The sequence below is a fragment of the Fulvia fulva genome, chromosome 11 (genome assembly GCF_020509005.1).
Source record: "Fulvia fulva chromosome 11, complete sequence".
Classification (NCBI taxonomy): Eukaryota; Fungi; Ascomycota; class Dothideomycetes; order Mycosphaerellales; family Mycosphaerellaceae; genus Fulvia; species Fulvia fulva.
Genome location: NC_063022.1, coordinates 2300931 through 2327894, shown reverse-complemented (window position 1 = coordinate 2327894; position 26964 = coordinate 2300931). Strand labels below are relative to the sequence as shown.

Sequence of the window (26964 nt, the reverse complement as noted above, 5' to 3'; positions counted from 1 at the left end):
GTGGTTGTGTGTCGGAAAGGGCCACGCTTCGGCCATCGGCCAATCCTAGGTGTACAGTATACAGTACATGTACACACGTTGGACGCAAGGGAGCTCCCGCAGTTAGCCCCCAGCTATACTCCACTTCTACCGTACGGAGGCAGGCAAGCTTTCTCTCCCATTGCAGCTTCGACGTCTCTGTGCTCGTGTCTTCCTCTCCATCGCCTTCTTGTCTTGCATCTTGCATGCAGCATGGGCCATTGACGCCGCTGGGCAGGCAGCTGAGATCTGTGCGCGCTACCATCACGGCCAAATCTCCCATCAACAACAATCGCCATGGCCTCCCACTACCACCGCGCACCTTCGTGTCCTCACTCCCATCCTCGAGCCGACAGAAGAGTGCAACCAAGCCCGACCCAGACGGCCATGACACCCAACCCTTCACGCCTTTCGCGGACACAAAGCCGAGCACAGAATCGGAAGCCGCCGTCCAAGTGCGATGGAGTGGCCCAAATGAATATGATGCAGGGCACTTCACCGAGAGCAGCCCACCGCGCTTCCGCGGACGAGCGAGGACAGACCACTTGACAGAGGCGCTGCAAGAGACGGCTCAACTACCTCCGCATGCCTCGAACCGTCGACGGAAGCCCGACCATTCCTACGTCGATCCACAGAGCCGCGCGCCAACACAAGACTATGGCCCGTGGGCCGACCAAGACAAGCTTGCTGAAGCCCAACGACATGCTCGACTGCACGACGTCTCAGTGCAGCGCATCCTCGCCGACTTCATCCGTCACAAACCCCGCTCGCTCGACTCCGTGCCCGCCGAGTGGGAACCACCCTTCGCACTGGCGCCACTACATGCACGTTTCTTGGCGCGGAAAGGTCTCACGCTGCAAGACATCGAAGCGTTGGCAGACATTGTCACCACACAGAACTCCTTCGACGCCGCCCAAAAGTTGGCCCGATATTCCGAGAGCCGTGGCTCCAACTACTTTCCCATCTTCGTCTACCTGAATCTCCTGAAGCGAAGCTACATTGGTGCTCGAGCGCTACGAACATTCATCAACCTCGCCACCATCATGTTCAAGGAACGAGCTCAATCTGTTCCACACCCAGACTACGATCGACATGCCATTCTCCTCGCTGTCATCCGCTTGCTGCGTCATGCTCGCGAGGTGTGGCCGCAATCCATGCGCGCCACTGTGGAGCTCATGCTGCATCATCTAGCCTACCGCGAGACTCTCCAGCCCTACGACCGGGAAGGACTCTCTACCGTCACCTACGAGCTGAACAAGATCATGGGCCTGGTCTCATACGCGACAGCAATACAGCCCTTCAAGGACAATCCTCACCAGGAAGCCGCGATAGTGCCAATCTTGCGCTACATGGCAGAGCATGACCCGCCGCTCCACATTGACCGTCAAGGCTACCGTGCCGTCATACGAATTCAGCTTTCCCAGAGGAAGACCCCAAACGAAATACAGTGGGCAGAGTTGAAAGCGCTGTCTTGGCCACCATGGAAGGTGGACCGCACGGCCATGGACGCGTCAATCGATGCAGAATATGGCACCTCGAGAGCTGGTGCTACGCTGACTCGAATGAAAGAAGCTGGCTATCGTCCACTGCAATGGGAGAGAACCGCCCAGCTGTACACAGGCTGGGATCCCGATGGAACACCTACCATCCAGATGCGTGCACTGCACGAACAGCCGGGCGCACGCATGTCTACGAGATATCTACGGGACGAACAAGGTTGGCCTGCCAAGATTTCTAGTACTCGCACAATCCAGGAAGCTTGGGCTTGCTATCTTGCTTGGGAAGATCAAAAGCTGCCTCATGACCAAGCTGTCTACCTGGCTATCCTGACGAGATTGCGGGACGAGGAGAATCGTTCATACCGGGCCGGCAGACACCGCAACCACTACAGCCGACATATTCGATCGGACAAGGCATGGCCTTTGCTTCCTGGTGACACTGTCGAAATAGCACCACTACCGCCTTCCACTCATCTGTACACATACACACGCACCAAGCCGCCCACTGTGGACGAATTCTACAGGACACTGACATCGCAAAAGGTGACTTTCAAGGGACACTGCCTAGCATTTCTGATCCAGCACGCCGCCACAGTGCAAGAAGCTGCACAGCGCATTGAGGACGCTTCCTCAACATATCCGGACATCACTGGCGTGCTCGTCCCAAACATCATTCGCGATATCACGAAGATACCGCCTGCCATCTATGGAGCAATCGTGAAAGTCTTTGCCCGCTTTGGACGTGTACCACTTTGGCGAGCGTCAGCAGAACCAGACTGGGGCCTTTCTTCTTCGTTAGCGAAAGAGAACGCCCGGGCGATACACGGCCGCTTGAACCCTACGCTCTTTATGACTCGTGCGCTCGAGTTGCTTCGAGATCGTCCTGTATTGCATCGAAGATTGTGGTCAGTCCTGCTGGAGGGGCTGACGAACAAAAAGAATCGCGTTGCAATGAGTAGAGCTTGGTTGCCGCGAGCTAAACTCTTGACCCGATTGCAAAGCGTTGACATCAAAGAATCCGCTGACCAGAAGAGCCGTGGTGACCATTGGGTTCCATCGAAGCTGCCAATAGAGATTGAGCACCATGCTTGTGCAATCAACGCGTATCGCATCGCCCGTCGTCTGTTGGTGTTGATGAGAGAGAACCATCTAGATCCCGATGTTCTGGCTTTCCGTAGCTTTTGTTTGACTACCGAGAACATGGTTATCGCAGCCTGGGCGATCCTGCAGAAGAGTGTACTCGATGACGCAGCCGGCGTGGTATGTGACAGACCTTTCAATGTTCTGCGCGAGGACATGAGGGTTCTGCTACGCAAAAGACCAAGCAACAGACCAAGCCACCAAAACCGTCTCAAAGGCGAATTCGGGGCCTTGGTTGGGCAAGATGAGACGCTTTCTCCCGCAGTCACGGATGCGCAGGAGGCTACTCTCGCTGCAAATGTGCCGAGATTGCTCGTTGTACCCAGTGCAGCTATCTTGCATGGTTACGTCCGTACTCTCGGGTGGTTTGCCGACTACGATGGACTACTTACTACTGTGCGCTGGATGCGTGACAACTGGAAGGAGCTGGCGGAGCGACAGAGTCATGACAGGAACGGTACCGCCATGATGCGGAAGGTCATCGTCGCATTGAGGGTCTTTCTTGAGAGGAGCTGGCTCGCAAACAGCACGAAGCAGAAGGAGGTCGTGGATGCCGAGTTTCCAAATTCACGACCATCTATTCTAGCAGCTCTGCGCAGCCCAGCAGAAACGGAACTTATCGATGCTGTGCGAGGGGTCGTTGAGGAGGTTGAGGAGTGGGAAGGTTGGCCAACGGATGCAGAGGTGGAAGAGTATGCTGCTGATACGCGCTTCGATCCGACGAAGCTGCCAAGCTCTGAATCAGAACTCGTATTCATCGACTATCGCCTGGCGCATGATGTTGCGAAAAAGCATCATCACCGAGACCCTTTCTCGCCGCGCGCCTGACGTGGTGGTGAGCAGCGCCGAGCCAAACGACCCACATAAGCCTTGGAGTCTCCATGGCACACCTTAGACTATTGACTGCAATCACTGCCGAGACTTCAGAGCCCAGACTTGGACGTCCCCTGTGCTACACAGCCTCGATAATGAGTTGTTGCGAAGATACGGGCGCTGGGGCGATTGTATGGAAATTGGCTGGAAACGTGGAAGAAGCTGGGGTGAGCTGCTTGGCCGCCACTTTGCGAGATGGAGACATGCATCACGCCACGGGCACGCGACGCGATAACAGGCTCAAGGTAGGCCTAGATGTGTTGATGGAGTGGTACATAGTCTTTCAAACACCTTCCTGCTCACCTGTCCAGCCAGAAACATCACCCCAGAAAGCAGACAGAAAGCGCTGCAAAATACCAAGCCAAATCACGCTGCCTGTTCTACGATTCACACTACACAACATCACTACGACCTGACCCAAGCACGCCGTCAATTACCACAATGTCAGACCTCCACAAAGACGACGAAACAACCCAAACAAAAACAAACAGTACGTGCCGCCCCCACTATCCCACACCACCCCGTCACATCCCATATCCTCTTCCTAACCCATCCCTCCAGACACCACCTCAACTTCAACATCACACTCCCACTCGCCAGACTCAACATCACCCGACCCCTCCCCCCTCGACAACTCCAGCACCCCGATCGCAACACGCTGGATCAGAGCCGAAGATGCCGAGCGGAGACGAAGTCGTAGCAGGGACGAGGGACGGAAGAGTCCAGATTTCGGAGAGGGGAGGAGGGGTAGTGTAGCAGAGCCTAGACGGAGTAGTGTGGTGAGCGGAAATGGGAAGGGATTGGTGGTGGATAAGGAGAAGGAGCAGAGGGGCAAGGTGGCGAAGTTGTTGGATCATAAGTGGGGGCCGGGGTTTTTGAAGTAGGGTAGGAGAGGGGAGGGAGGGGTAGGAGGGGAGGGAGGGGAGATGGGGTTAGAATGTATGGGCTTCCGAATGTTGCGCTTCATGCTGTGAAAACTCTCGGGCAGGACGGCATCTGCGCTGCTCCATACCTCCCCAGATCCTTACCACACCTCGAGAGATCCCTTCCTCACACACTCCGCTTACCCTCCTCCACCTTATCCACATCCTCCCCGCCCCCTCCCTGCCCCTCCCCCAACGGCCATATCTTCCTAACCCTCACCTTCTCCTCCCCATCCTCCTCCAGCCCCAAGCCTGCAATACCATTCCCCGGCCACGCGCCCCGCTCCGGAACACCACAGAAGAAAGCCCTCGGCGCACCATAGGGGAGATCGTCAACCTCTCTCAGCAAGACTTTTGGATTGTGGGAGTAGAGCTTGCAGACGAGGTCGAGGAGGAGTGCGTAAGCGTCGCCTGAGCCGAAGCCGTCGGGGATGAGGATTTCGATCTGGAGGGAGGGAGGGGATGTTAGTGAGAGGAGGGGATTGGGGAGGGAGGTGGAAGTACGTACGTAGAAGATTGAATAGGATTCTGTCATGCCTTTGTAGTTTATTGTTGGGGTTGTCATGGTTGTGGTTGTGGTGATGTGTGCGTTGGGTTAGTGATTGTTGGTAGTTGGTGGGTGACGGCCGTTGGTGCAGAGAGGCTGTAGCGCGTGGTGTTTGTCGAGAAGAAGGGCAGCAGCATCGTTGTAATGTGTTAAATAAGAACATGTGAGGCGCACGCACAGACTCGCCCCTTCCACTTCATCTCCTCGTGAGTGAATGCAACTTCTCACATGTACCTTCCCTACTCCCTCCGTGAATGCACGCAAGGCTAGCAAAGCACGTGAGCCCCGTGAGGTTCGCGCCCAAGTCGCTCTTTCCAACACAAGCATACATCAACATGCCCCTGCCGGATTCCGCGTGATCGTACGCTCTTGCCTCATGCTATGCTTTGCCTCGTCGTCGCAATGCCTGCAACAATGGCCACCTCCTCACCCACAACATCACCATTCACATTCACATCCACATCCGTACCTCCAACATGTCTACAACCCTATCAACAGAATCCTTCGACCTGACCAAAGTCACCATCCTCCCAGACCTGACGCCCAAACAACTCGCTATAGCGATGATTAACGATGACCCGGAAGACTTCCTGCGAGGGATGGTGGTTTACAAGGTTAGCTCTCGAATTCCATCTCCCGTGGATCTTCGCCGACTCACACCCTCCAGATTGAGCCCATCCCCTCCGCCAGACTCGGCGCAGCCTCGTCCCTCAAGTACGAACTGAAATACAACTTTCGCATACAAGTCCCCTCCGTCTGGCTCGCGGACTGGAAAGACTGTGATGCTTTCGTGGCGGGAATTCCGCCAGGCGTTGAGTGTCCAATCAAGACGCAGCTGGGGAGGTATACCGTGACGAAAGTTGAGAGGCCGCAAAGTGAAGATGGTGTGAGGGATAAGATTGCGAGGGTGGTGTCTGGAGTGTATGTGGGGAGTAAGCATGCTGTCGTTGACCTGAGAGATAGTGTTGCGTTTCGGTGTGGGTTTAGACAGGTGCAGGAGATTGAGGGTCGGGGAGGGTAGAGGTGATGTACAAGATGATTTCCCTGATTCGATTGGTGTGTCCATCTCATGACGCGCGGGTTCGTGAGGGTCTTGTATGCCAGTATGAGCTGACGGCAGCTGAGAACATGCTGTTTGCCTCGAAGCAGCGCCCAGCTCATCTGGTCTGATCACGAGTCGGCGGGTGCCGCAGCCTCCAGATTGCCCCTTCGATGCCGACCTGCCCACCTTGTCTCACCCACGGCCGCTCGTCATCAGGCGCATCACCGGCAGCATGCAGATCCTCAGTATACGCCCAATCCGGGGAGTCAAAAGCGCCTCGCACCAGAACAATTTGCTTGTCCATGATCCCGGCAATTTCAGTTTCGCTAAGAGGTGTCACCACCTGCACCTCCTTCTCTTCGGTGTCGATACCACGCACGAGCGCTATGCCAGCGCAATGACTCCATTCTGGATCAATAGATTCGACGCTACTGTATGGCAACTGCTCCTCCACAGTGCGATGTACGTCTTGGAGAGTGTACCCCCCGTCAAGCACGACGATCGCGACTATCGAGCCGTCCAACACTTCAGCGAGGAAGTCTGGATGTGGCGCTTGACCATACGAAAGTACTGCCGTGACGCCAAGTGATTCGTGGGCGTAGCTGACCTTCCATGGTCGTATCATGTTGATGCTCTTGTCAACCCACTTGATGCTGTCTGTCGAAGAGCTGTGTTTGTGGTGGAGGTAGGCCATCGTCTGCATCGCTCTGTGCTCTGCAGGTGATTTGTGCGTCGTGAGTCTGCCTTGGCGGCGCGGCAGGACATGTATTGATTGGGATTGCCTGCGTATAGCTTCCTCGAGATCCGAATCGATTGGTTGTATCAGGACCGTATCGGTGATGCGGAGCGCAGTAGTCAACTCGAGCAGGACTGTGGCGCCCAAGCCGTTGACCCAGCCACATGAGTTGACGATGACTGTAGCTGTTGGAGGTATGTGTCGCGCGAGTTCCTTCGCACAGCTAACGTAGAGCTCTGGATCGTCTTTGAAGGATGTCGCAGCGATGATATGCGATTTGATTCGCTGGAATCTATGCGACCGTGGCGATGCTGGGTGGGTCAAGGGAGGTCCCAACAATGGAGACGTCACCTTAACAAGAGAAATTTGTCCAGGAGGCCCGAATTCTGGCTGTCCTGGGTCTAAGTCGAGATAGTAAAGATTCGGCTTCTCTGGCCAGGTGACAACTGTGTTGCAAAGCAGACGGTTGAAAGTCGATTTCCCTGTAGATTTGCCTCCCACTGCCATTATTCGATTTCGACCGTTTCCTGTCGCTTTGGCCACGATTCGTGAGATGACATTCCTAATGTCGTTATCTATGTCAAGTGGCGCTAGTGGGCGTTGTAGGATATCGTCGTTCGAGCTGGACAGAAACGAGAACGACCTTCCTGTGCTGTCCCTGGTGCCAGTATTTCGATAAAGAGGAGAATAATGCGACAGACAGTCGACGCTCGACGGCACAGAGCTAAACTTGACAGTAGACGCTTTCCTCGCTACCACAGCAGGTAGTGCTTGAGTGGGGAGCGCGTGCACTCTTTGCACACCAGAAGCCGGGTGTAGCGTTGCTCCTGCAATGGTGACAAGACCATTTGATACGTGTAGATCGTACTCACCCCCAAGCGTGACACTGTCATTTGCCTTCAGACGGACTTCATAGCCTTCCTTGTCGCTCCGCAGCACATTCTGCTTGGTTGGTCGCCATGTTGATAGTGGTCTGTCTGGGCTGGAAGGCGCGTCGATAACCATCGCTTCGCCGTCTGATGAAGCATCTTCGCCGTCGATCACGCTATCGTAGGGTGCAGCAGCCACCGCGGTGGCGAGCGAGGGCGAGTCCGGCTCTGCTTCGGGTTGCGCAGCTTTTTCTCTGGCTTGCTTGAGAGCGGCAGCAGCGCTCAGCGGAACTACTGGCGATCAGCATTCGATCAAAGATCCTCCTGACTCACAGTTGAGGCTCCAGTATTGCCGCTGCGTAGTAGAGACAGGCATAGATTGGTAGAGAGAATGCTATGAATCGACGCTTGCTGAGGTGAGGTCGTCCAACGAGATGGATGTAGTCTGCCTTACCTGACGGCTTTGAGCAAGCCTCTCGAGCCGATCTCTTTTGCGCCATGCTATGCGAGATGCTGGCTTGATTGAATTGTATAGAAAATAATTCAGAACAACGCATATGGTGTACATGTAGCATGCTCAGAACAACGCAGATGGGTGTACGTGTAGGTATTCTATTTTCGGCGAACTTTCAGGCATCCAGAGCTCCATCTTTTTCGCGTGCCAATGTCAATGTTTCAAGCTGTGTTGAATCAATGTCTGTAAAAGAGCCAGCCATGGCCAAAGACAAGGCTGCGAAGCCCTCATCGAGTAAGAAGAAGGATGCTTCAACCACAAACGCCAAACCTGCCAAGTCCACAAACGCCAAACCTGCCAAGTCCACAAAAGCGACCTCGAAGTCCTCCGGCCTCAGCGAGGAACGAATAGCAGACTCGGACAGCGACAACGAACCAGCACCTGTCCCAAAGAAGACTACACCGAAGAAACCCACGCCAAAGTCCACAACGAAGAAGGAAAGCACGAAGAAGAGCAAGGCAGTCTCACCTCCCAGCAGCGAAAGCGAAGAGTCCAGTTCTGCAGAAGAGACAACGAAGGTTGTGCCCAAGAAGCCCGAGGGCGTACCCCCGAAGGTGAATGGCGTGAAGCGAAAGGCTGAAGAGGAAGAGTCGTCTGGGAAGGAGTCCAGAAGCTCAGACGAAGAGGCAGAGGCTGAGAAGCCACAAGCGAAGAAGGCAAAGACAACAACTACGAAAGCTGCCTCGCCGCCTTCGTCCGATGAGGAAGAGAGCAGTGCAGAGTCAGAGGCAGAGAAATCAGCAGCGGCGGCGAGAGCAGCCACCCCAAAGGACAAGCAGCCTGCGCTGGCCCAACAGCAGCAATCCTCGCTGCAAAGCATACCCGCAAAGCCATTCGAGCCGCCCTCGGGATACTCATCTTTCGACGTCGAAATTCCTGACTCCGATTCGCACCTTTCGAAGAAGAACTTAGCAGGAAAGCAGATATGGCACATCACTGCACCTTCAAACGTACCCATCAAGACAATCACCGAAGTCGCTCTGGACGCAGTATCGAATGGCACGCCGGTGCTAAACTACAAGGATGTAGACTACGTCCTTGACGAGGATACAAGCTACGACACGAAGTTCTCGAACGTCCTGCTACCGGGCGATGCAGGTTTCCAGCATGCTGGACAGAATGTTGATCGGACATTACGCCTTCAACAAAAGATCGAGCTACCGAATCTGAGCAAGAAGCAGGCAGACCTCAACACTGGCAGTAATGCAGCGGCAGACATCGCTCAGGCGCCTGTGAGTGACATACGGCCGCAACCAAAAGGACTCAAGATGCGATACAAACCACCAGGCTTCGGCAAAGGAGACCCAGGAATGATGTCGGGCTCGAGCGACGACGAAGGCCAGCAATCATCAAACAAAGGCTTCCAATTCCCCAAGACTCTTGGTGCCCATGGCGCCGCGGACGAGCCAGAAACTGCTCTTACGGAAAAGAGCAAGAAGAAAGACAAGAAGAGGCGGAAGAGCGAGAACCTGATCGATGGCGATGTGGAGATGGTTAATGGTGACTCGATGCCGCCGCCGTCGTCTAAGAAGAAAAAGAAGAAGCAGGAGGATGGATTGGAGAGGGTGGTGTCAAAGGAGAGTGAGAGGTCGCAGGAGAAGGAGGATGAGACGCCGGAGGAGAAGGCGAGGAGGAGGGAGCAGAAGAGGCTGAAGAAGGAGGCGAAGAAGAGAGCGAAGGAGGGTGAGAGTGGGTTGGAGAAGTCTTTTTGAGGGTCTTGGTGAAGCTCGTCTGAGGTGCGTTTAGCGGCAGCCCCGACACACAAAGATCGCCTATTACCCATGGCCTCTCACACCGACGTGATCCTGAAAATCCTCATCCGAATCGGACCTCGTACGTGTCGTGTGCCTCTCCAGTCTTGATACAGGTGAGAATCACGTCGTCCTCTGTCCAGTGGTCCTTCACGTACTCCCTGAGCTTCTCCAGTCGATTCCGTCGGAAGACCTGAACTTTGAAGCCACTTATCAGGCTTCCGTGCACTGGCCCAATGGCACGGAGCCACTTTTCCACAAGGGCCCCTTCTCCGCACCACAGCTTGTAGTGCAGCTCGGTCTTGGTCTTGTAGTAATAAGGAAGCAACTCCGAACGCAAGACTTGGTTGATGCAGGAGATTGGTGGCTGTTGGACAACGCGTAGGGTCTGCGTCGAGAGTGAGGATATACGTGAAGGCACCGAGTCCTGGCGTGCTAGAAACATCCCTCGTCCACGCTCAACGCGCCGTCCTTATCGTCCGTTCGCTTGGACCTCGATATCATCGCAGGAACCTCACCTGGTACACCAAATTTCTGCTTCATTCATCCTCGTGAACCTCGTAGGTCTCACTAAGCTCCACATCAACCTCAAAGAAACGCACGACACTCTCTAATATAAGCTCCGTCCGCTTCGATAAAACCAATCCACGCACGTTCTTCCTGTCATCGGCTCCAATCGCTCGCAACCACTTCTTGACCCATTCCGCGCTTCTAGCCCCCATGAACCCCACCATGCGGTCCAACCGGGGCCGATTGGGGTGGTGGCTAATTTTGGTTCGATAGTAGTATGGCAACAGCTCCAGTCAAAGTGCTCTGCACGTGCGAGTGATTCGAGGTTGGTGGTAGGAGGGGCCTGGACGGCTAGGATTAAGGTCCCTGACTGCGAGATCTGCTTCGGCATCGATTGCCATCTTTCCACTTCTAGACCAGAGCTCTGGTGGGAGTTCGAGGAGGCGAAAGGGCTGTTGGTGGTGTGTCAGCAAGATACTGCTGCTATCGCGTGATGATGAGACCTACTTTGGCATTTTCAGTCGTGCCATCGGCAATGCAGATGTTGGCGGCCATGGTGTTGGTGACTACTGTGGCGGTGGAGGCAATTTGTGGTTGCGTTTGATGTTGTTGTGAAGTTGCTAGTCGAGGCGGAAAAAGGAAGTGACGGCTTTGGTCGGGCTTCCGATGCTCGATTGTCATATGAAAGCAATGCGGACTGATTGAGACTTTCGGAAGCGACTTCGAGGACGGCCTGCTACCTATAGAAAGTTGCACTAGGGAACAAGTCGCCAGATAATACATGTAATTTGTGAACTCTTCGATTCCCTGTAAGTCTACCGTTTCGGCCCTCAAACACCCTCATTTCCCAGTGGTCTAAGCTATCGCCGTCCTGGCACTTAAAGCTCGTCACACAAATCGCACCGCATACTCGAAGAGGTCATCATCGTACGTACCACTCCACGACATACGCTTCTCGAGCTCCACCTTCACTTTCCACACACGCCCGACATCCGCTGCTGTCAGATCGTCTGTACTGACTATAGTCAAGCCGCGTACCTGCCTCGCGTTTTTATGCCCAATCGCCTGCAGCCACTGGCGAACTGCGCGGGGGTTGTTAATGCCGAAAGATGTTGGGCACCCGTAGTGTGTGGGACTGGCGGCGTCAGGATGCTGGTTAGACATGCAGATTTTGGTGCGGTAATAGTATGGTAGCAGCTCGTCGCGAAGGACCTTGCACGTGCGCGTGATTGCTGGCTAGTGGTATTGGTTTTGCGCTCGTGGTACCATTACGGTCTCGAGTGTGAAGTTAGGCTCGTTGTCGACGGCGTGTTTGCCAATCTTCGACCATATCTCAGGAGGAAGGTCGAGGAGACATCTCCGATCCTGTGGCGTCGGTGGGACAGTTATTGGTGCGTGAGAGGTCGCACATACCTTGCTCGCGCTGACAGGCGCGGTCTCGTCCTTGCCGCAGACTGCCATGATGGGGAGGTGTGTGTGTGCGTGTGGTGAAGTGTGTGTTGAAGTGGAGGTGAGGGTTGAAGTCAAGAAGAAGTCAAAGGCCAGTTTGGAGGCAAACTCCAAATGCAGCAGCTACGCTAAGCGCGTCCACGGGCGCGCTCGCTCCTTCCGCGCTCTGGTACACGTCCACCAACCCTACAATAGTCGCACTGCGTATTCTCTCTCATCATCCTGGTACACCTGAGCCTCAGAAAGCTCCAGCTTCACTTTCCATTTCTCCTCGAGGTGCTGGGCCACAAGCTCACGATCATGGCAGATCGACAAGCCGCGCACATTCTTCCTGTTTTCTTGGCAGCCAGCTAGCGACTCTAGCAGAACCCAGGGATCCCAGCAAAGGTACAATCTTTTTGAGGCTGTTCCAGTAGATTTCGGCAGTCTCAGCACGATCCCTCGACATGCAGATCTTGGTTTTGTAGTAGTAGGGCAGGAGCTCCTCGCGCAAGACTTTGCAGACACGAGTGACTGGAGGCTGAGGCTGGCCACGTGAAAGCCGTTCTACAGTGAGGAAGTCGTAATAAGGAAGGTTTGCTTCATTGTCGACCACGAGCTTGCCGATTTGAGACCAAATCTCTGGCGGGAGGTCGAGGAGACCCTGTGGCTGCTATGCTGTCAGCGTATGGTAAATCATTGAGGGTTAGGAGCATTCTTACATTCGCCATCGTGGTGGTCTGGGTCGCCGTTGCTAGCAGGGCTTGGTGCGAGAAGCTGTATGTGTGGATTTGTGTGGTGTTGCAAGAAGAAGCAAGAAGTCAGGCGCAAACTTGCGCGCGTGGAAAGATCGCACGGACATAAAGTGGAAAAGTCACAAGTCCATTCCGAGATGCTGAATGCTCCTCACCCGGCGCTTCATTCATCGCTGACTACTCGACAGCGTACGCTCGCCCAGCTTACCTCTACGATGCTCCTTGCTGTACATCACATATACACATGGTCTCCTCGGCTGGTCAATCAATCGCTCGCTTTCCACGACTTGGAGTCTGTCCACTGCAATGGCTTCATCTCGAACCGCACAATCCTCACCACTCATTGAGATACCGAGTAAAGTTGCGTCGAAATCCGAATGCACGATTCAGAAGTCCTCAAGCTTGTACACTTCGTACGCCGGCTCTTCATATGGATGTGTCCTGCTGAAGTCAGCTCTCCTCTCTTGCTCACCTCTTGCACTGGCTGCATAGCACGACTACTGCGGATCTCACGCAGCGACCTACCTCTTCAGCGCCGCAACAACCTCTTTCGTCACATCCCTACCAGAGCACACAGTCTCGAACTTGACCTCTCCTACCTCTTCCACTTTGCCTCTTTCACCAATGTGCGGGTTTGCAGCATCGCCGGGTCGGAACTGGCCCACACCGGGTGATGTGAAGCCACATTCGGTGTAATTATTGAAACGACCGGCTCCTGCTGCGAAGATGGCTTCTTTGATCTTTGGCAGATCTTGAGGCGGAGTGAAGAAGATGAGTTTGTAGCGGTCGTTGGAAGCGGACGCCATGGCTCGGATCGTTGGCGCTGAGAGCTGCGGTATGATCTTCCGACATGCAAACAAGGCAGTTGTGTTCCTTCGAGACAAGCAGATGCGTGGTGAGCTGGCGGACGTGGTGTAACGCGTGCCTTGGACAATTGTACGATGGAGTGTCATGAGGTCGACGCGGTTGAGATGCAGACGCAGACATAGCTGTTGTCGCCAGCAAGCTGCATCATGCTGCTGTTGCCAGGGTCCTGTTTTCGGCTTCTGAACGAGCGGCTTGCTGCGGATAGCATTTGGTTCCTGACACAACGCGTGCGGCCATTGCCAAAGACGATATGAGGCATTTACTCCTTGCCACACAAGCGGAAGGCTCAAGCCTCACATCATTGCCGTCTCCACGTGTGATGTCTTGCATCAGAATCGGGCTGGATCTGGAACGTGGCGCAGACGTCATCTCAGGGCAAGTGCAACCCCGCCATCCCGCATGCGGCAAGTGCGAAGTGGACTGGCATCTTGTGACCCATGTCGAATTCCATCATAGCAGGTTTTACCACATTCACAAAGTCAATAGCAGTGACGTATCGCTGGTCAGCATTCTGCTGTGTTCGTGGCAACAGTGAAGCCCAGAAAACAAGCCCGAGGCATGAGAAGGCATCATTGACATGAGGATGGGCACTGATCCCATGAAGAGACGATGTAGAGCTGTGGAGAGCAATCTCGATCAATGGGCTGCACAATTACCTGCCGTGCCTGCTTGCAGCATGATGAACGAGCCACAGTTGTCACTGCCCCGCTATTCATGTGAAAACGAAAGCGGTGGTGGCTGTCATCGCGTGAAGTGGTGGCGCCTTCACTTGCATGCTGCTTGCGTGTCGCGTCGCCCGTGACTGCTGCCAGAGCTCCTTCACTCTGCGTGACGAGTTATGACGTCCTCACATGCTGTTCACTCTTGCCAGCTTGCCAGCTTGCCAGCCCGCAAGGCAGCATAAGTAGCTCTTCCTTTGTACTTGATCCCTCTCTTCTACATCAACCACCAACACAAGCAACTCCAACACAAACAACCACCACATCAACTCAATCAAACCAAACCAAACCAACACCACATCCAACCGCCAACATGACTGACGCAGGACGCAAGGATCTCTCCTCCAGTATGTTCTCACTCATCACCTCCTCCTCTTTGACCGCCCGCTAACAACCACCACAGAGATCGGTGACAAAGCCCAGCCAGACTCCTCCAAGTCCACCCTCGACAAGGTCGGTGAGGGTCTCTCCGGCGCCGGCGACAAGGCCGCCCGTGACCTCGTCCCAGACAGCCAGAAGTCCACCACCCAGTCTCTCGGCGACAAGGCATCCCGCAGCAAGGATGACGCCAAGGACGAGTCCATCCTCGACAAGGCCAAGAACGCCGTCGGCATGAACAAATAAATGCCTCGACATCTCTCCAAGCACCTGACACCGACCCACACCACACCTAGGCATCATGCAGCATGAGGGCTGAGGCAGGAAGGGCGGATATGAAGCATGGATACGACTACCTGATACCCCAAGCAGGGTGGAGTTTTTGATACGATATGATACCACGACCATAGTATGGGAATGCATCCAGCCTGAGAGCTGCTGATCAACATTGTCTTGTGTCCTCTTCCTTCATGCCTCGCTCTTTCAACGCTGTTCCCTCGTCTCCACCTCTCACTGCTGACCTTTTGTCACTGGACGACGGGACGTAGTTGGCCCGTATCGCACGCGCCGCTGCTCGTTCGGGGCAAGGGCAAGTCGCGTAGTTCGTACATCACCTGTCTTGTCTCATCAGCGTTCAAAATCGATCTCATCTCAACCAAGCAGTGTTGTCATAACGAGGCAAGCTTCTGCGTGTGCTTGCCTGAAGAAGACTGAACGCAGTCAAAAGACCCGAAGGACCAAGCACCGTTTCCTGGTGGTGATCACGTGGGGCCAATGCCGGAAAGCTTCTTGGTTCGCGCAGAACCAACCTCACCACTTCCACAACACGCCCAAGGCTGCATACGAGAATAACGAGGTCGGTACCGCAGTAAATGATGCGTCTTGTTCCAGGAACCCGTCATGATCCCAATCGACTCTCGTAGCAGTGCAAGCCAAGAAAGATCGGCCTCAGGAACACGAACAAGATGTGGCGACTTTGCAACACCTCGTGTTCGGCACCGGAGAAATGCTATACTGGCGTGACTGGGATATTTTGGAACCTTGCAAATTACCGTCACGAACTAGAGGAACAGTGTTCTCGACGCAACAATGTCTGAAGGACGGCGAGAACATGAATCTTCGCAGTCACTCTTGGACAGCAACACTTCCTGGAAGGTCTGGAAACGCGGCCGCGGACACACACCGAAGATGGAGAAACAGCCCAAGATGAACGCATGGCAGCCCGGATTCCTCCGCCGTATACCTTGGGGCGGCATTAGTTGTCTGTTCGGCGTGTTGTGCTGCATTGTGGTGAACATTGCGATTCTGGCCACATCGAATGGAGCACCTATCACCAGCTGGAAGTATCCGCCTAGTTTGTATCTCTCTGTGGCTTACACTCTTGGAAACATCCTGCTTAGTGCGGCGTTCAGTCAAGGCTTGACAGTATGTCCTAGGGACTATCTGCTTATGTGTAGACCGCTGACAAGAGATCCAGATCTACTGGTGGCGCAAAGCTTTGAAGGAAGGCACCCAGCTGGGTGACCTCCATCGATACTGGGATCATGGCACGAGCCCCGTAGCAGCAGCGCTGGCGGGCAGAAACTTCAATTTCATCTCCTTCGCAGCATTGTACTTGGCCATCACTCCCATCAATGGACCTTTACTCCAGCGAGCATCGACCACCATGACCGACAGTCAGCGCTATCTGTCCGACGACGTTCGTGTGAACGTGCCAGCTGTGACATCTCTTCAGGAACCCAGTGGCCACACTTCTGGACGAGCCTACATCGTATCGATGCTCGATGCCAACTTCACTCCCATTGTGCAGGACTGGAACAAGGGTTTGGACATTGTCGTGAACCATACTGACTGCGCTAGCGATGGGATCTGTTCTGGAACGTTACAAGCTGCCGGGCTCGCTGTCAGCTGTAATTCGAGCACTGCGGACTTCGACCTTTCATACACTTCGAGCGACGGATCTGTCAACCAACAATCCTTCGATGGCCTTGACATCTTTCAAGTGGACTTCTCTTGGTCGGCAATGACTCCTTCGAACATCACTCTGGATCTGCAGTTCAAGCCTGAGAAAGACTGCTCCCAAGGGAAACTCGAGGTCAGAAATTGTACCATCGGTGCTGCCACCGTGGAGTATCCTGTCACCATCAATGGCAACAAGTCAACGATAGCCCTCGACCCAAACTCGAACATCCACACCGATCGCCTTTTAGAGCTTGTGGAGTATACTCCTGAGACGATGTACGGTCTGCCATCTCCACTTGGTGGATATGCATATGCTCTCAGCTCCCGGCTCAACTCAGCTACGCGCCTCAGCTTTGCCGGGGCTGCTGGCTATACCGTCTCGTCGGACGGCTCACTCGCAGCACAATTCGCCGACCTGGACGATGTGACTGACTATACTTCTGGCATGTGTTACACCAAGTTCACCGATCCTACAGAGTATCTCTTTGAACGCGCCCGCGACCTCATGTTCCGAGCCGCCATAGCACAGGGCAACGCCACTACACTCCAGGAGATGCAGCAGACCAGCGAAGTACGAACCGTCACTGTCTATCGCTCACACTTTGAGTACCTCGCCGGTGCAGTAGCATTGACATTCCTTGCTATGATAATCGTCATGTGCACTTTCAATGGATTCTGGCTGCTGGGAAGGAATGTCACGATGAGTCCAATCGAAACCGCGAAGGCTTTCAATGCTCCTCTTCTGGCACAGGAACATCCTAATGCAGAGGTGACTGAGCTTGTCAGAGGTGCTGGGAATAAGCCAGTGCGGTATGGTGAGGTCATGGACTCGTCGCAGGCTGCGTTTGACAAGGGAAGTGAATATGGACATGCGGACACTGTTGAGCTGAGGCAGTTGCCGCTAGCGATCGACAACCCAGCGAATGTGCAACCTTTGGGAAAGAGGAGGAAGTGAGCAATGCTGCCTGTGCAGCAATGTGAAAGATTGTTGGCATCGGCAAACACTCGACCACTGAGGAGGCTCGGAGGACTGATGACCAGCTCTCACCACGATGAATTTTCTGCGACGAGATCATATCACAATTATCTTCGCCGACTTCATCACTATACGACCCAACCGACATGGCATCGTCGCAAAATACATGCATCAACATGGAACCCACTACAAAGACTAAAATCGGCTTCTTCGACCTTCCACCAGAACTTCGCCACGAGATATACTCCTACCTCTTCGTCAGTAGACACGACACGGTGCTAACATGCTTCGGACAACAACCCATGTACCAAGGCTACGCGTACCGACGACTGGAATCTTACATTCCCGGCTATGAGGATCTGCGGACAATCATGTTTCTCAAGAAAGCACGCAGTCTGTGCCACCAGATGAAATGCGAGGTCGACGAATTCTTCACCAGCAAGCATGAATTCCAGGGGATGATGGCGCATGGTGCCACGGGAACGAAGGGGCTCCGACAATGCGTCTCTCACCATATCTGGCGACAGGCACGACATGTGGATTTCGAGTACTATGTTGAGTGGGGCGTGCTGGAAGTAAGGAGTAGCCGCCTTACGCTGACGATGGACAAGCAGACCGGGCGGTGGGCATGTCGACTATAGTACCGCGCATCTGAGTCTCACGTGGCGCGGCGGTGGCTCCGGGGGAACAAGAATGTGCAAGAACTCGCGGCGGCCATTTCCCTGAAAGAGCCGTTTGAACAACTGACACTGGGGGAAGTCGAGATCATCCGCAGGACCTTGTGCAAGATCTTCGAGTCAAGACATCGTGGCGCTTACATGTACGACGGGACAAGTAATGGTAACTTGCATCAAATGAAGTTGTCCGTCAACGAACGGCATCTGGAGAGCAGAGAGATGAGCATATTGGCTGCTTTTACGCCTGGGCTGCATTTGTCGCACTTGGAAGGACCACAGCCGCGGTTCACACTCATGCATTATGGTCCAAGCACGGGTCGACTACGATTGGTGTATCCCCTTGATAATCCTACCACAGAGTCTACACCCGCGCAGCGAAGTAGAGAGATATGCGTATGGTGGCTTCAAGGTCTTGCTAGTGGGCAGGCAAAACGGACGCCGCCGATCGAGTGGACTCTGTTTCTGCTTGTGATGTCTCCGGCGTCGCTTTGGCGAGTCGTATGGGGCACAAGAAGGTCATGATATAGACTATGCGAGCGAGGACGTGGAGGGAAAGAGGGAGCGTCACGGACGATACAGATAGAAAATGTGGCCTCTGTTGCGATATTTCTTACCTCATGCTAGCAAAGTCAGTGCTACAGCCTACTTACGTCTCCTTCGCCGAGTCGCTGCCCTGCCTTGAATCCGGTGATAACATTGACAGCGCGTGATGATTCTTCACATCCCTCTGTCTGGTGGTGCTGGGGTGCCTCTCGGCAAGGTTGTTCGTTCTTTTTGCTTCAACTGCACTCCTTCAGCTCGCGATAGTGATGCTAGAAGTTTCGATTCCCAGAGGACCCCTACAATGCTCAATGATTGTCATGCTTATGCTGATTCGCTGTACAGCGTCTGTCCGCATAAGAGTCACAAGCGTTGCCGAACATCCCAGCCAAATCCAGGATCGCAGCGGATTGGTTTGTGCTCCGAGCGCGGCAACTAAAGACACTTGTGACTCTTATGCGGACAGACGCTGTAAACTTGGCGAAGGCCCGTGTCAGAGCAAAAAGTAAAACAAACACCCCTGCTCGAAAGGCCTGATTACACCGCCGAGGACCTCACGGCCATTGACGTGAAGCCAAACTACCGTCATATCATGATTACAGTCTCATACTGTATAGCACCTTGACTGCGCCATTCGACCAAAGATGCTTGTCGATGAGACTCAGCCATGCAACAGATTATATTACCACTCTGATCTCCTGACTCGGACTCAGACACCGATCACATGCCCAAGCCTCGCTGTTCTTGGCATCACCAAACAACGGTAGATATACAGCCGGTTACGCGTTGCCTCCGACAGACATCTCTGCTCGAATGGCAAAGTGAGAGCAATACGCTTTCACGATCAGCTCTATGGAAGGGGCGCTACACTCCATCGGAGTGGAAACTTCTTCTTCCGTGCTCCCGCTGTTCGAGCAGTGGTGTTTGTTTCTTCTCGTCTTTTTGCTACAATGCTTCCGTGCTTGCATCCTGCTCATCCTCTTTTGCTCCTAGCTCTTGCCAGCAAAAAAACATTTCCCTTCACGACGTAATGTCTAATATCTGATAGAGCTGACACTAAGAGCAAAAAGACCCAAATTCAACAAAACAAAACATCCTCGCGCGAATGACTGTGCTTACCAATACTTCGACAACCATGTCAATGACATGGACCAGAAGTAGCAGTTGGAGCATTAGGCAAGCCGACACTTGCAGTGTCTTGACTGAGCCATTCGAGCGAGGATATCTGTCGAAAGATCCAAGATGATGTGAGCATATATACCTTGCGGCTTCAGGAGTCATGGGGAGGTGATCACATGCCATTTCACCAGCGTTGCCGCTAGCATCGAACCGATGTTGACCATAGAAACTGTAGCGCCTCTCGACAGAGACTCTTGTCGCGATGGCCTAGTCAAGTACGCAGCGCAACAGCTGACCGTGCCACGTTGCTTCCACGGAGTGTAGTCGCATGTGGCACCTATTCAACCGGATAAGGCTGTTTGTTCTTTTTACTCTTTTTGTGCCTTGCCTTTTTCGAGTTCGATGTCGATCTTACAGCCAGGATCCAGAACATGACAAGAAGTCGATTTGCGAATACGAGATGTCTTCCAGGTTCATGTTATGTATGCACACTTCAACGAACGCCATACCACCAACACCACGCTATCATCATCAGTCGTAACATATCGGGCAAGGATGAGCGTCAAACATCAACCTCCATCACCGCCCAGCCTTCCCACTGAAAACCTTCCGCTCCCTCCTCATTCCCTCCAATTTCTTCAAAAGCACCTCATTCAACTTCTTCTGCGGCGCCCACTGCTCCTGTAACTTCTTCATCCTCACACTCGCCACAACCATCAAACCAACGGTGCGCAACGAGTGCTTCTTCTCTCGGAACGACATATCCGGCGTCACGCCGATTTCTTCCAGGAGGCGGATATCGGCTTTGTTGCTGTCAAATTGTTAATATAGTCGTGCTGAAGAATTAGGGGTAGTGAACTTACCAGGCATTGTACATCCCAACCTGCATCAGGAACCACTTCTTCACAAATACAAGATCGGCTCGGAACGTTTCTTCTCTCGTGCATTTGGCGCGGAGGTACTGGATCTGCTTCGCCAAACCCTTCAGCTCCGCTTGATGCCTCGTCTCGACATTCTGCATCTTCTGGAACTGGTCGGCGCTCATCGCATGGTCAGCAGAGCGAACACTCTTCAGTTTGTTGCGGAGCTCTTTCTCTCGCTCGCTCGAAGCTTGAAGGAGTCTGCTGCGGTCCACGAGTTGTGATTGCAAGGCTTGGAGCTCGACTTCGGCGTCATCCAGCTGTGCTTGGAGGTCTTGCTTGTTGAGATCAAAAGTCTCGTCTGCTCGCGCCTTTCCAAGACGTTCGCGGAGGTCGTGTTCCTTACGCTGGAGAATCTGAAGTCTGTCGTCCTTTTCCACAACCTCGAGCTGTAGTTTGTCGAGCTCGGCCTTGGTGTCTCGGAGTTGAGCGCGTAGTTCTGCTTCTCGTCTGGCGTGTCCCGACGAGCTGCCTTGTCGGTCTTGGATCTGAAGTTGCAACTCTTCAAGCCGGGCCTTTGCATTTCGAAGCTCTCGAGCAGTACCGCGGTGATCTTGCTGCTTAGTCGTGAAAGCCGCGGTCTGGTTCTCCATCTCAGCAATTTGGGCTTGAAGATCCTCAATCTCAGCATGAGCATTCTGCAGCTGGCTTTGAAGCTCATTCTCCTTGCGCTTGGCTGCGGTCTCCTGCTTCTCGCGCTTGGCAAGCTTGATGGACAACTGCTCGGCTTCGAGCTTCGACTGCTTGAGCATCTCGTGCAGATCTTGGCGCTCTTCTGCGATAGTTCGCTCTTGTTGAGCAAAGGCCAGCTCATCCTCGAGCGTCTTTACCTGGTCTTGCAACTTGGCAGCACGCGACTCGGCTTCACGAAGCTTCTGACGGGCATCGTTGCGCTCACGTACTGGCGTACCATTGGTACGTGACTTGGCAGCATTGTCGAGCTCAGCTTCAAGTGTCTTGACTGTGACTGCCAGATTCTGTCGCTCGTTTTCAACAGTCCTCAGCTTTCGTCGAAGCTCATCTCGCTCGCGTACTGGCGTGCCGTTGTCTTTAGCGCGCCATGCTCGCTCGACCTCACTCTCGAGGCTACGAATCCGACTTTCAAGATCTGCCTTCTCCTGCTGCATGGAACCGTTGCTGTCCTCCAGAACGGCAAGCTCGGCTTCAAGATCTTCGTACTTTGTCTGCATCTCTTGCAGCTTGCGTTGAAGTTCTTCAGAGTCGCCCCTGCTTGATCGCGCAGCCTCAAGTTCTTGTTTCAGCTTCTGCACGTCCGCCTGTCGCTGCTCCATAGCTTGCTGGAGTTGCGCTTGTAGATCATCGAGCTCATCCTCCAGACTAACGATCTGCTCGTCCTTGCCACGGAAAGACTCGACTTGCTTCTGAAGCTGATCTCGCTCGGCCTCATAGTCTGCAAGTATTCCATCAGCCTCTTCTAGCTCTCGCTCCTTGTCCTGTTCTGCTTGCTGCAACTGCTGTTGGAGACTTCGGACCTCCTCGGCTTGTTGCTTGATTAGGCTGTCTTTCTTTGATGGCGTCTCCATAGCTCCAAGACGTGACTTCAAGCTCATAATCTGCTGACTCTGATCCTTGATGTCACGCTCCTTATTCTGCAGCTCCATCTCAAGTCGTTGGATCTGCTCAAGCTTCTTGCGAAGTTCAGCATTATCACCCGACTGCAGACTACTGAGGCGATCCTGCAATGCTTGCATCTCCGTCTCTCGTGCTTGAATGAGACCGTCCTTCTCGTTGAGCTTGGCCTGTGAAGAAGCTGATGCCACACGCAGCTTCTCTTGCATTTCGTTGACCTGGTCTTGCAGCTCACGGACGCCCGAACTCTGCTTGCGAAGCGCTTCATCACGAGCATGCTCTGCGGTGCGGACGCGCTTTTCGAGATCGGCCAGCTCTTCATCTCGCTCCTCGATCACTCGTGATTTGTCTCGTAGCAGGCTCTCCTTCTCCCGGATGACGCGATCCTTCTCCTGCATGCGCTCATCGACTTGGCGAGCTTCAGCATCCCAGCTGCCACGTGCAGTCTGTACTCGTTCCTGTAGAGCTCGGATTTCGCCATCTTTGTCCGCGAGCTCGCGTTGAGCATTACGAAGCTCGTCGTCCTTGTGTCGAAGGTCAGAACCGGCAGACTCTGCAGACTGAAGCCGCTTCTCGAGGCCACGAATCTGCTCCCTGCTCTCATCCAGATTCTGCTCCTTTTCTCTGAGCTTGGTCTCCAGATCAGACACATCACTCCGCAGCTTCTTCGTTGACTTTTCGCGATCGTAGGAGCCATTGACTTGTTCTTGGAGCTCAGATATCTGTCTCTTCTTCTGGGCAAGCTCGTCGTCTTTCTCTCGCAGCTCAGCATCCATCTCTTCAATGTCTTTCTGCATATTGTCGACATTCGCATTGTCCGCCTGGAGTGCTTTCACCTGATCTTTGAGCTTCGCCAGTCTCTCATCCTTCTCCTCCAGCTGACGGTCGCGCTCCTGCACATCTTGCTCCCATTCTCGCAACTCGTCCTTCAGTCGCTGTACCTCGTCGGAGTCGTCTGTCGAACGTGCGGCCTCGTCCAGCTTGTCTTGCATTTCCTCGATCTTGGCATCCTTTTCGTCAAGCTCGCGATCACGATCGCGAATATCCTGCTCGAGATCTTGCAGTTGCTCCTTCAGCTTGTCCGCATCGTCGCCACTGTTCTGGAGCTGCTCGGCCTGGTCCAGCTTCTCGCGCATGGTCTCCAATTCTTGCTCACGATCGTCGGCGATCTTCTGTGACTCTTCCGCCATCTTCTGCAAACGATCGAACTCTTCCTGGTCGCGTTCGGTGGTGTGTCGCTTCTTGACCTTCTCTTGGTATTCTTTCAAGAGCACCCTGTACTCCTCCAGCTGCCGCTCCGCCTCTTGCACGCGTTTTCTGTGCTTCTTCAGGTCCAGCTGTATGGAGCCCTTCTCAGTCTTGAGCTCGACGTTCTCCCTCAATGTCTGCCGGTGGTACTCGTTGCCCGTCTTCCGCAGTGCCTCTTCGAGAAAGTGGATCTTCAGCTTCAGGCCGAAGTTGTCCTTCTGAATCTGGTCGAGCTTGGCTTCCTGGTCGCGCAAGGTAAGGGCGTTTCCCTGCTCCAGCACACCAGGCTTGTGTCTGTCCGGTAGTTGTGGTATGGGGGTCGAGTCGATCATCGACGAACTCGCAGCTTGCGGCGCAATAGGAGTGGCTTCTCGGTCTGCTGAGCGTCCCGTCTCCTCATCCAGCATCGAGCTCGAGATGGGCGGTCCAGGTGTGCGACCGCGGTAGCTCTGTCGCAGACCGTGCGGCGTCTTCAGATCCGCCGTGTTCTCCTTGTCCTCCAACACGCTCTGCTGCAGCAGCTGGTTCCGCTTGGCGCTCTTCAGCAGCGGCGTGAACTCCTGCTTGCCGCCCGGATTGCGCTTGTCGACCAAGGCAGTCCGCGGTCGCGGTGTCCGGGTTGGCGGTGGAGCTCCGCGCAGTCCTCGCATCTGGTTGCGCAGATCTTGGGCGGGATTCTTCGACGGCGAGGCGAACGGCTGTGCGAAGGAGAGATCGATGTGTTTGGCGGGACTCGACATGAACGTGTTGTTCCTACCGCGCTCGCTGCCCGGCGTGTCGATGTAGTTGTGCGCCATGGTTGCGCGCACTTCCTCCTCTTACCCGATGCTGTCAGTATCCAACATACGCGCCAGCCAAGCAAAAGTCGTGCAAGAAGTGCGAATGCTGAGTATGTCGATGTCGCGTCGAAAGTTGATGTTCACGTTCCGCGTCGGTGTCGGTGTCGGTGTTTACATCTGACAACACTCTCCAAGGGGCAAGTCGAGCCGAGACCGCCACTCCACGAGAGTCGAGACGGACTTTCTCTGCTTGACCTGCCAAGACAACAGCTACATGCCTGTGCATCTACTGTATTCACTGCTCGTCATCTTCATCAGTGTACTGTGAACGGAACCGCTTGAATACTGTGCCATCCGGGCTATGGACGACCCGCTCCCGGATGATGGCCTCCAGTGCTTCGGCGCAGGCTTTGATGGCTTTCCGAAACGACTTCCAGACGACTGCGTCGAGTATGTTATACATGTCATCGACCAGAAGCTGGACAGCATGGCCGCCGTTCGCTGCACGCTCAACGAGATGCTCAAAGCCGTGAGCGAGCTGAAGAAGAAGAAGTACCTCAACGACTACATCTGGCAACGAGACACCTTCGACCTCGTTCTGCATCCCAAGCTCCATCTGTCCAAGGCTGACGATGTTTCTCGCTTTGCCTCAACAAAATCGCCGCCGTACCTGCGTGGCCGGACCAACTTTGGAGATTCGGTGGCGGACGAGTGGCTCATAGTGTACCTGCTCCGCGAACTCAGCAAACAATTCTTAGACGCCTGGATCAGAATCTACGACACGGATGGCGAGTTTCTGCTTATCGAAGCTGCCAACTCCCTTCCGAAATGGCTCAGCCCAGAAACTGCGGAGGATCGTGTCTGGCTAAACGATGGCCACCTGAAAATCATCCCACTCGAAGGCGACGCCCCAAACCAGAACATGAGCCTCGAAGACGCATTATCGACCATCAAGCGCACGCCCGAGAAATTGCTTGTAGACGAAAAGATCGAGAAGGAAGCCTTCTACAGACTACGGGAGTATCCTTCCGCTATCTCATCCTCTCTACATCACGCTCCCATCTCAATCCCACGAAGACTTGCATACATTCTTCACCGCAATCCTGCTTACATCTCGCCCGCTGTCGAATCATTCTACCTTCGCGATCCGGTGAGTCTCAAGCCGCTCGCGACCAAGGATACTGCAACATTGAGCTTCCCACCAGAAGACTTTGCGATTGTCAGTGTCAGGTTCACCAAAGTTGGATATGCTCAGCTGCGGAGTCAAGTCTTTGACCCACCTCCGGCGTGGACTGCAGTGATCCCGAGGATGAAGGATGAGAAAGTGGCGATGGGCATGAAGTTGACTTGTGGTTTCGAGATGTTGGTGGCGGATCCGCAAAATCAAGACAGTAGGAATGTCAGGGAGATCAAGCTCTTGCTAGAAGATATCGAGACTGGGGACGAGAAGCTGCCAGATGACGCAGAGCTTGCTACTTGGCCCAAGACCCAGGACGACGAGAAGTGGCTGGACATCGACTACAACGACTTCGAGAAGGAACTGTCAGGCAAGGCCGGTGGCAACAAAGGCGGCGCAGGTGATGGCTTCGGCGACCAAGGTGCGCAAGAGAATCTGCGCAAGATGGTCTCCCGTTTCGAAGACTTCCTCGAAGATGACGAAGCTGGTGCCGAAGGCATTGACGACATGGATGACGATGACGAAGAAGTCGCCGACAGCGATGAAGACGCCGAAGACAAACCACTCGACGAAGCCGACATGAAAAAGAATGGCACCCACCCCGACACCGAAGACGCATGGTTCGACGACGCCATGAAAGACGTCCGATTCATGGGCGACGACCAAAAAGCAGAAAGCGGCCTCCTCGACGAAGCCCGCAAACTCGCCCTCCAAGACGACGAAGATGCCACGGACATCGACGAAGATGAGGAGATGCGCAAAGTCATCGAATTAATGGAAAAAGAGCTCAAAGACCACGGCGCCCTCAACCTGAACGCCGACACCAAGTCAAAGGGCAAGGGTAAAGCACCAGCCGTCAAACCCGTCGACAAACCCACGTTCGGACCTGAACGGCCGCCCAACTTGCAGGTAAAGAAGAAGGGTGTGCATTTTGAGGGCGAGGAGGAGGAGGCGGATGAAGAAATCGGACCGGGTGATGGAGAACTGAGCTCGGATGATGAGGAGTATAATGATGTGGATTTGGGGCTGGCGAAGAATATGTTGGAGAGTTTCAAGGGGCAGGCGGGGATGGCGGGACCGGCGGGGAATATAATGAGGGCGCTGGGGGTGGGTATGCCGAGGGATGAGGGGGAGGAGGAGGAGGGAGAGTGAGTGATGGGTGGAGGACGCAGTACAGCGTCTGTCTGCAGCGGAGTCAAATTTTGTTCCCGAGTATCCTAGCAGAACCTAGGATTGCAGCAAATCAGCCGGCGTGCCTGGCAGCGGCCACTAAAAGCGAATGTGACTCTGCTGCAGACAGACGCTGTACACAAGTAGAGTGTTGTGCTTGGTCGCGCCTGCACGAGTTCAAAACATCCCTGCCAGCTTGACTCCCTGCCAGCTTGACCCACAAATGTGCTCTAGCGC

At 54.2% G+C, this 26964-nt stretch overlaps 14 protein-coding genes across 14 annotated transcripts; 8 read left to right on the top strand and 6 right to left on the bottom strand.

The window, feature by feature from the left end:
• Window positions 1–224: 224 nt before the first annotated feature.
• CLAFUR5_13073 (uncharacterized protein) lies at window positions 225–3485 on the top strand (the record flags this gene model as incomplete). Its single annotated transcript, XM_047912221.1, has 1 exon — window positions 225–3485. The coding sequence occupies one exon, from the start codon at window positions 225–227 to the stop codon at window positions 3483–3485; it is 3261 nt and encodes a 1086-aa protein (XP_047768035.1).
• Window positions 3486–3725: 240 nt separating this feature from the next.
• CLAFUR5_13072 (uncharacterized protein) lies at window positions 3726–4414 on the top strand (the record flags this gene model as incomplete). Its single annotated transcript, XM_047912220.1, has 3 exons — window positions 3726–3775; window positions 3842–4020; window positions 4092–4414. 3 exons carry the CDS (start codon window positions 3726–3728, stop codon window positions 4412–4414), a joined length of 552 nt encoding a protein of 183 aa, XP_047768036.1.
• Window positions 4415–4580: 166 nt separating this feature from the next.
• CLAFUR5_13071 (uncharacterized protein) lies at window positions 4581–5018 on the bottom strand (the record flags this gene model as incomplete). The annotated part of the gene is made up of 2 exons (XM_047912219.1): window positions 4581–4898; window positions 4962–5018. 2 exons carry the CDS (start codon window positions 5016–5018, stop codon window positions 4581–4583), a joined length of 375 nt encoding a protein of 124 aa, XP_047768037.1.
• A 458-nt stretch (window positions 5019–5476) lies between these two features.
• CLAFUR5_13070 (uncharacterized protein) lies at window positions 5477–6021 on the top strand (the record flags this gene model as incomplete). The annotated part of the gene is made up of 2 exons (XM_047912218.1): window positions 5477–5614; window positions 5668–6021. 2 exons carry the CDS (start codon window positions 5477–5479, stop codon window positions 6019–6021), a joined length of 492 nt encoding a protein of 163 aa, XP_047768038.1.
• A 136-nt stretch (window positions 6022–6157) lies between these two features.
• CLAFUR5_13069 (Polynucleotide 5'-hydroxyl-kinase grc3) lies at window positions 6158–8222 on the bottom strand (the record flags this gene model as incomplete). The annotated part of the gene is made up of 2 exons (XM_047912217.1): window positions 6158–7938; window positions 8102–8222. The coding sequence occupies 2 exons, from the start codon at window positions 8220–8222 to the stop codon at window positions 6158–6160; spliced, it is 1902 nt and encodes a 633-aa protein (XP_047768450.1).
• A 139-nt stretch (window positions 8223–8361) lies between these two features.
• On the top strand, window positions 8362–9873 carry CLAFUR5_13068 (uncharacterized protein; the record flags this gene model as incomplete). The annotated part of the gene is made up of 1 exon (XM_047912216.1): window positions 8362–9873. One exon carries the CDS (start codon window positions 8362–8364, stop codon window positions 9871–9873), a length of 1512 nt encoding a protein of 503 aa, XP_047768449.1.
• Window positions 9874–9976: 103 nt separating this feature from the next.
• CLAFUR5_13067 (uncharacterized protein) lies at window positions 9977–10977 on the bottom strand (the record flags this gene model as incomplete). Its single annotated transcript, XM_047912215.1, has 3 exons — window positions 9977–10300; window positions 10794–10874; window positions 10930–10977. The coding sequence occupies 3 exons, from the start codon at window positions 10975–10977 to the stop codon at window positions 9977–9979; spliced, it is 453 nt and encodes a 150-aa protein (XP_047768448.1).
• Window positions 10978–12169: 1192 nt separating this feature from the next.
• Window positions 12170–12581, bottom strand: CLAFUR5_13066 (uncharacterized protein; the record flags this gene model as incomplete). Its single annotated transcript, XM_047912214.1, has 2 exons — window positions 12170–12520; window positions 12573–12581. The coding sequence occupies 2 exons, from the start codon at window positions 12579–12581 to the stop codon at window positions 12170–12172; spliced, it is 360 nt and encodes a 119-aa protein (XP_047768447.1).
• Window positions 12582–12991: 410 nt separating this feature from the next.
• On the bottom strand, window positions 12992–13411 carry CLAFUR5_13065 (GTP cyclohydrolase 1 type 2; the record flags this gene model as incomplete). Its single annotated transcript, XM_047912213.1, has 2 exons — window positions 12992–13046; window positions 13131–13411. The coding sequence occupies 2 exons, from the start codon at window positions 13409–13411 to the stop codon at window positions 12992–12994; spliced, it is 336 nt and encodes a 111-aa protein (XP_047768446.1).
• Window positions 13412–14504: 1093 nt separating this feature from the next.
• CLAFUR5_13064 (Heat shock protein hsp9) lies at window positions 14505–14815 on the top strand (the record flags this gene model as incomplete). The annotated part of the gene is made up of 2 exons (XM_047912212.1): window positions 14505–14538; window positions 14595–14815. 2 exons carry the CDS (start codon window positions 14505–14507, stop codon window positions 14813–14815), a joined length of 255 nt encoding a protein of 84 aa, XP_047768445.1.
• Window positions 14816–15658: 843 nt separating this feature from the next.
• CLAFUR5_13063 (uncharacterized protein) lies at window positions 15659–17486 on the top strand (the record flags this gene model as incomplete). The annotated part of the gene is made up of 2 exons (XM_047912211.1): window positions 15659–15994; window positions 16047–17486. The coding sequence occupies 2 exons, from the start codon at window positions 15659–15661 to the stop codon at window positions 17484–17486; spliced, it is 1776 nt and encodes a 591-aa protein (XP_047768444.1).
• A 167-nt stretch (window positions 17487–17653) lies between these two features.
• CLAFUR5_13062 (uncharacterized protein) lies at window positions 17654–18148 on the top strand (the record flags this gene model as incomplete). The annotated part of the gene is made up of 1 exon (XM_047912210.1): window positions 17654–18148. One exon carries the CDS (start codon window positions 17654–17656, stop codon window positions 18146–18148), a length of 495 nt encoding a protein of 164 aa, XP_047768443.1.
• A 2274-nt stretch (window positions 18149–20422) lies between these two features.
• On the bottom strand, window positions 20423–24398 carry CLAFUR5_13061 (Spindle pole body protein pcp1; the record flags this gene model as incomplete). The annotated part of the gene is made up of 2 exons (XM_047912209.1): window positions 20423–20654; window positions 20707–24398. The coding sequence occupies 2 exons, from the start codon at window positions 24396–24398 to the stop codon at window positions 20423–20425; spliced, it is 3924 nt and encodes a 1307-aa protein (XP_047768442.1).
• A 343-nt stretch (window positions 24399–24741) lies between these two features.
• CLAFUR5_13060 (uncharacterized protein) lies at window positions 24742–26709 on the top strand (the record flags this gene model as incomplete). The annotated part of the gene is made up of 1 exon (XM_047912208.1): window positions 24742–26709. One exon carries the CDS (start codon window positions 24742–24744, stop codon window positions 26707–26709), a length of 1968 nt encoding a protein of 655 aa, XP_047768441.1.
• Window positions 26710–26964: the final 255 nt, after the last annotated feature.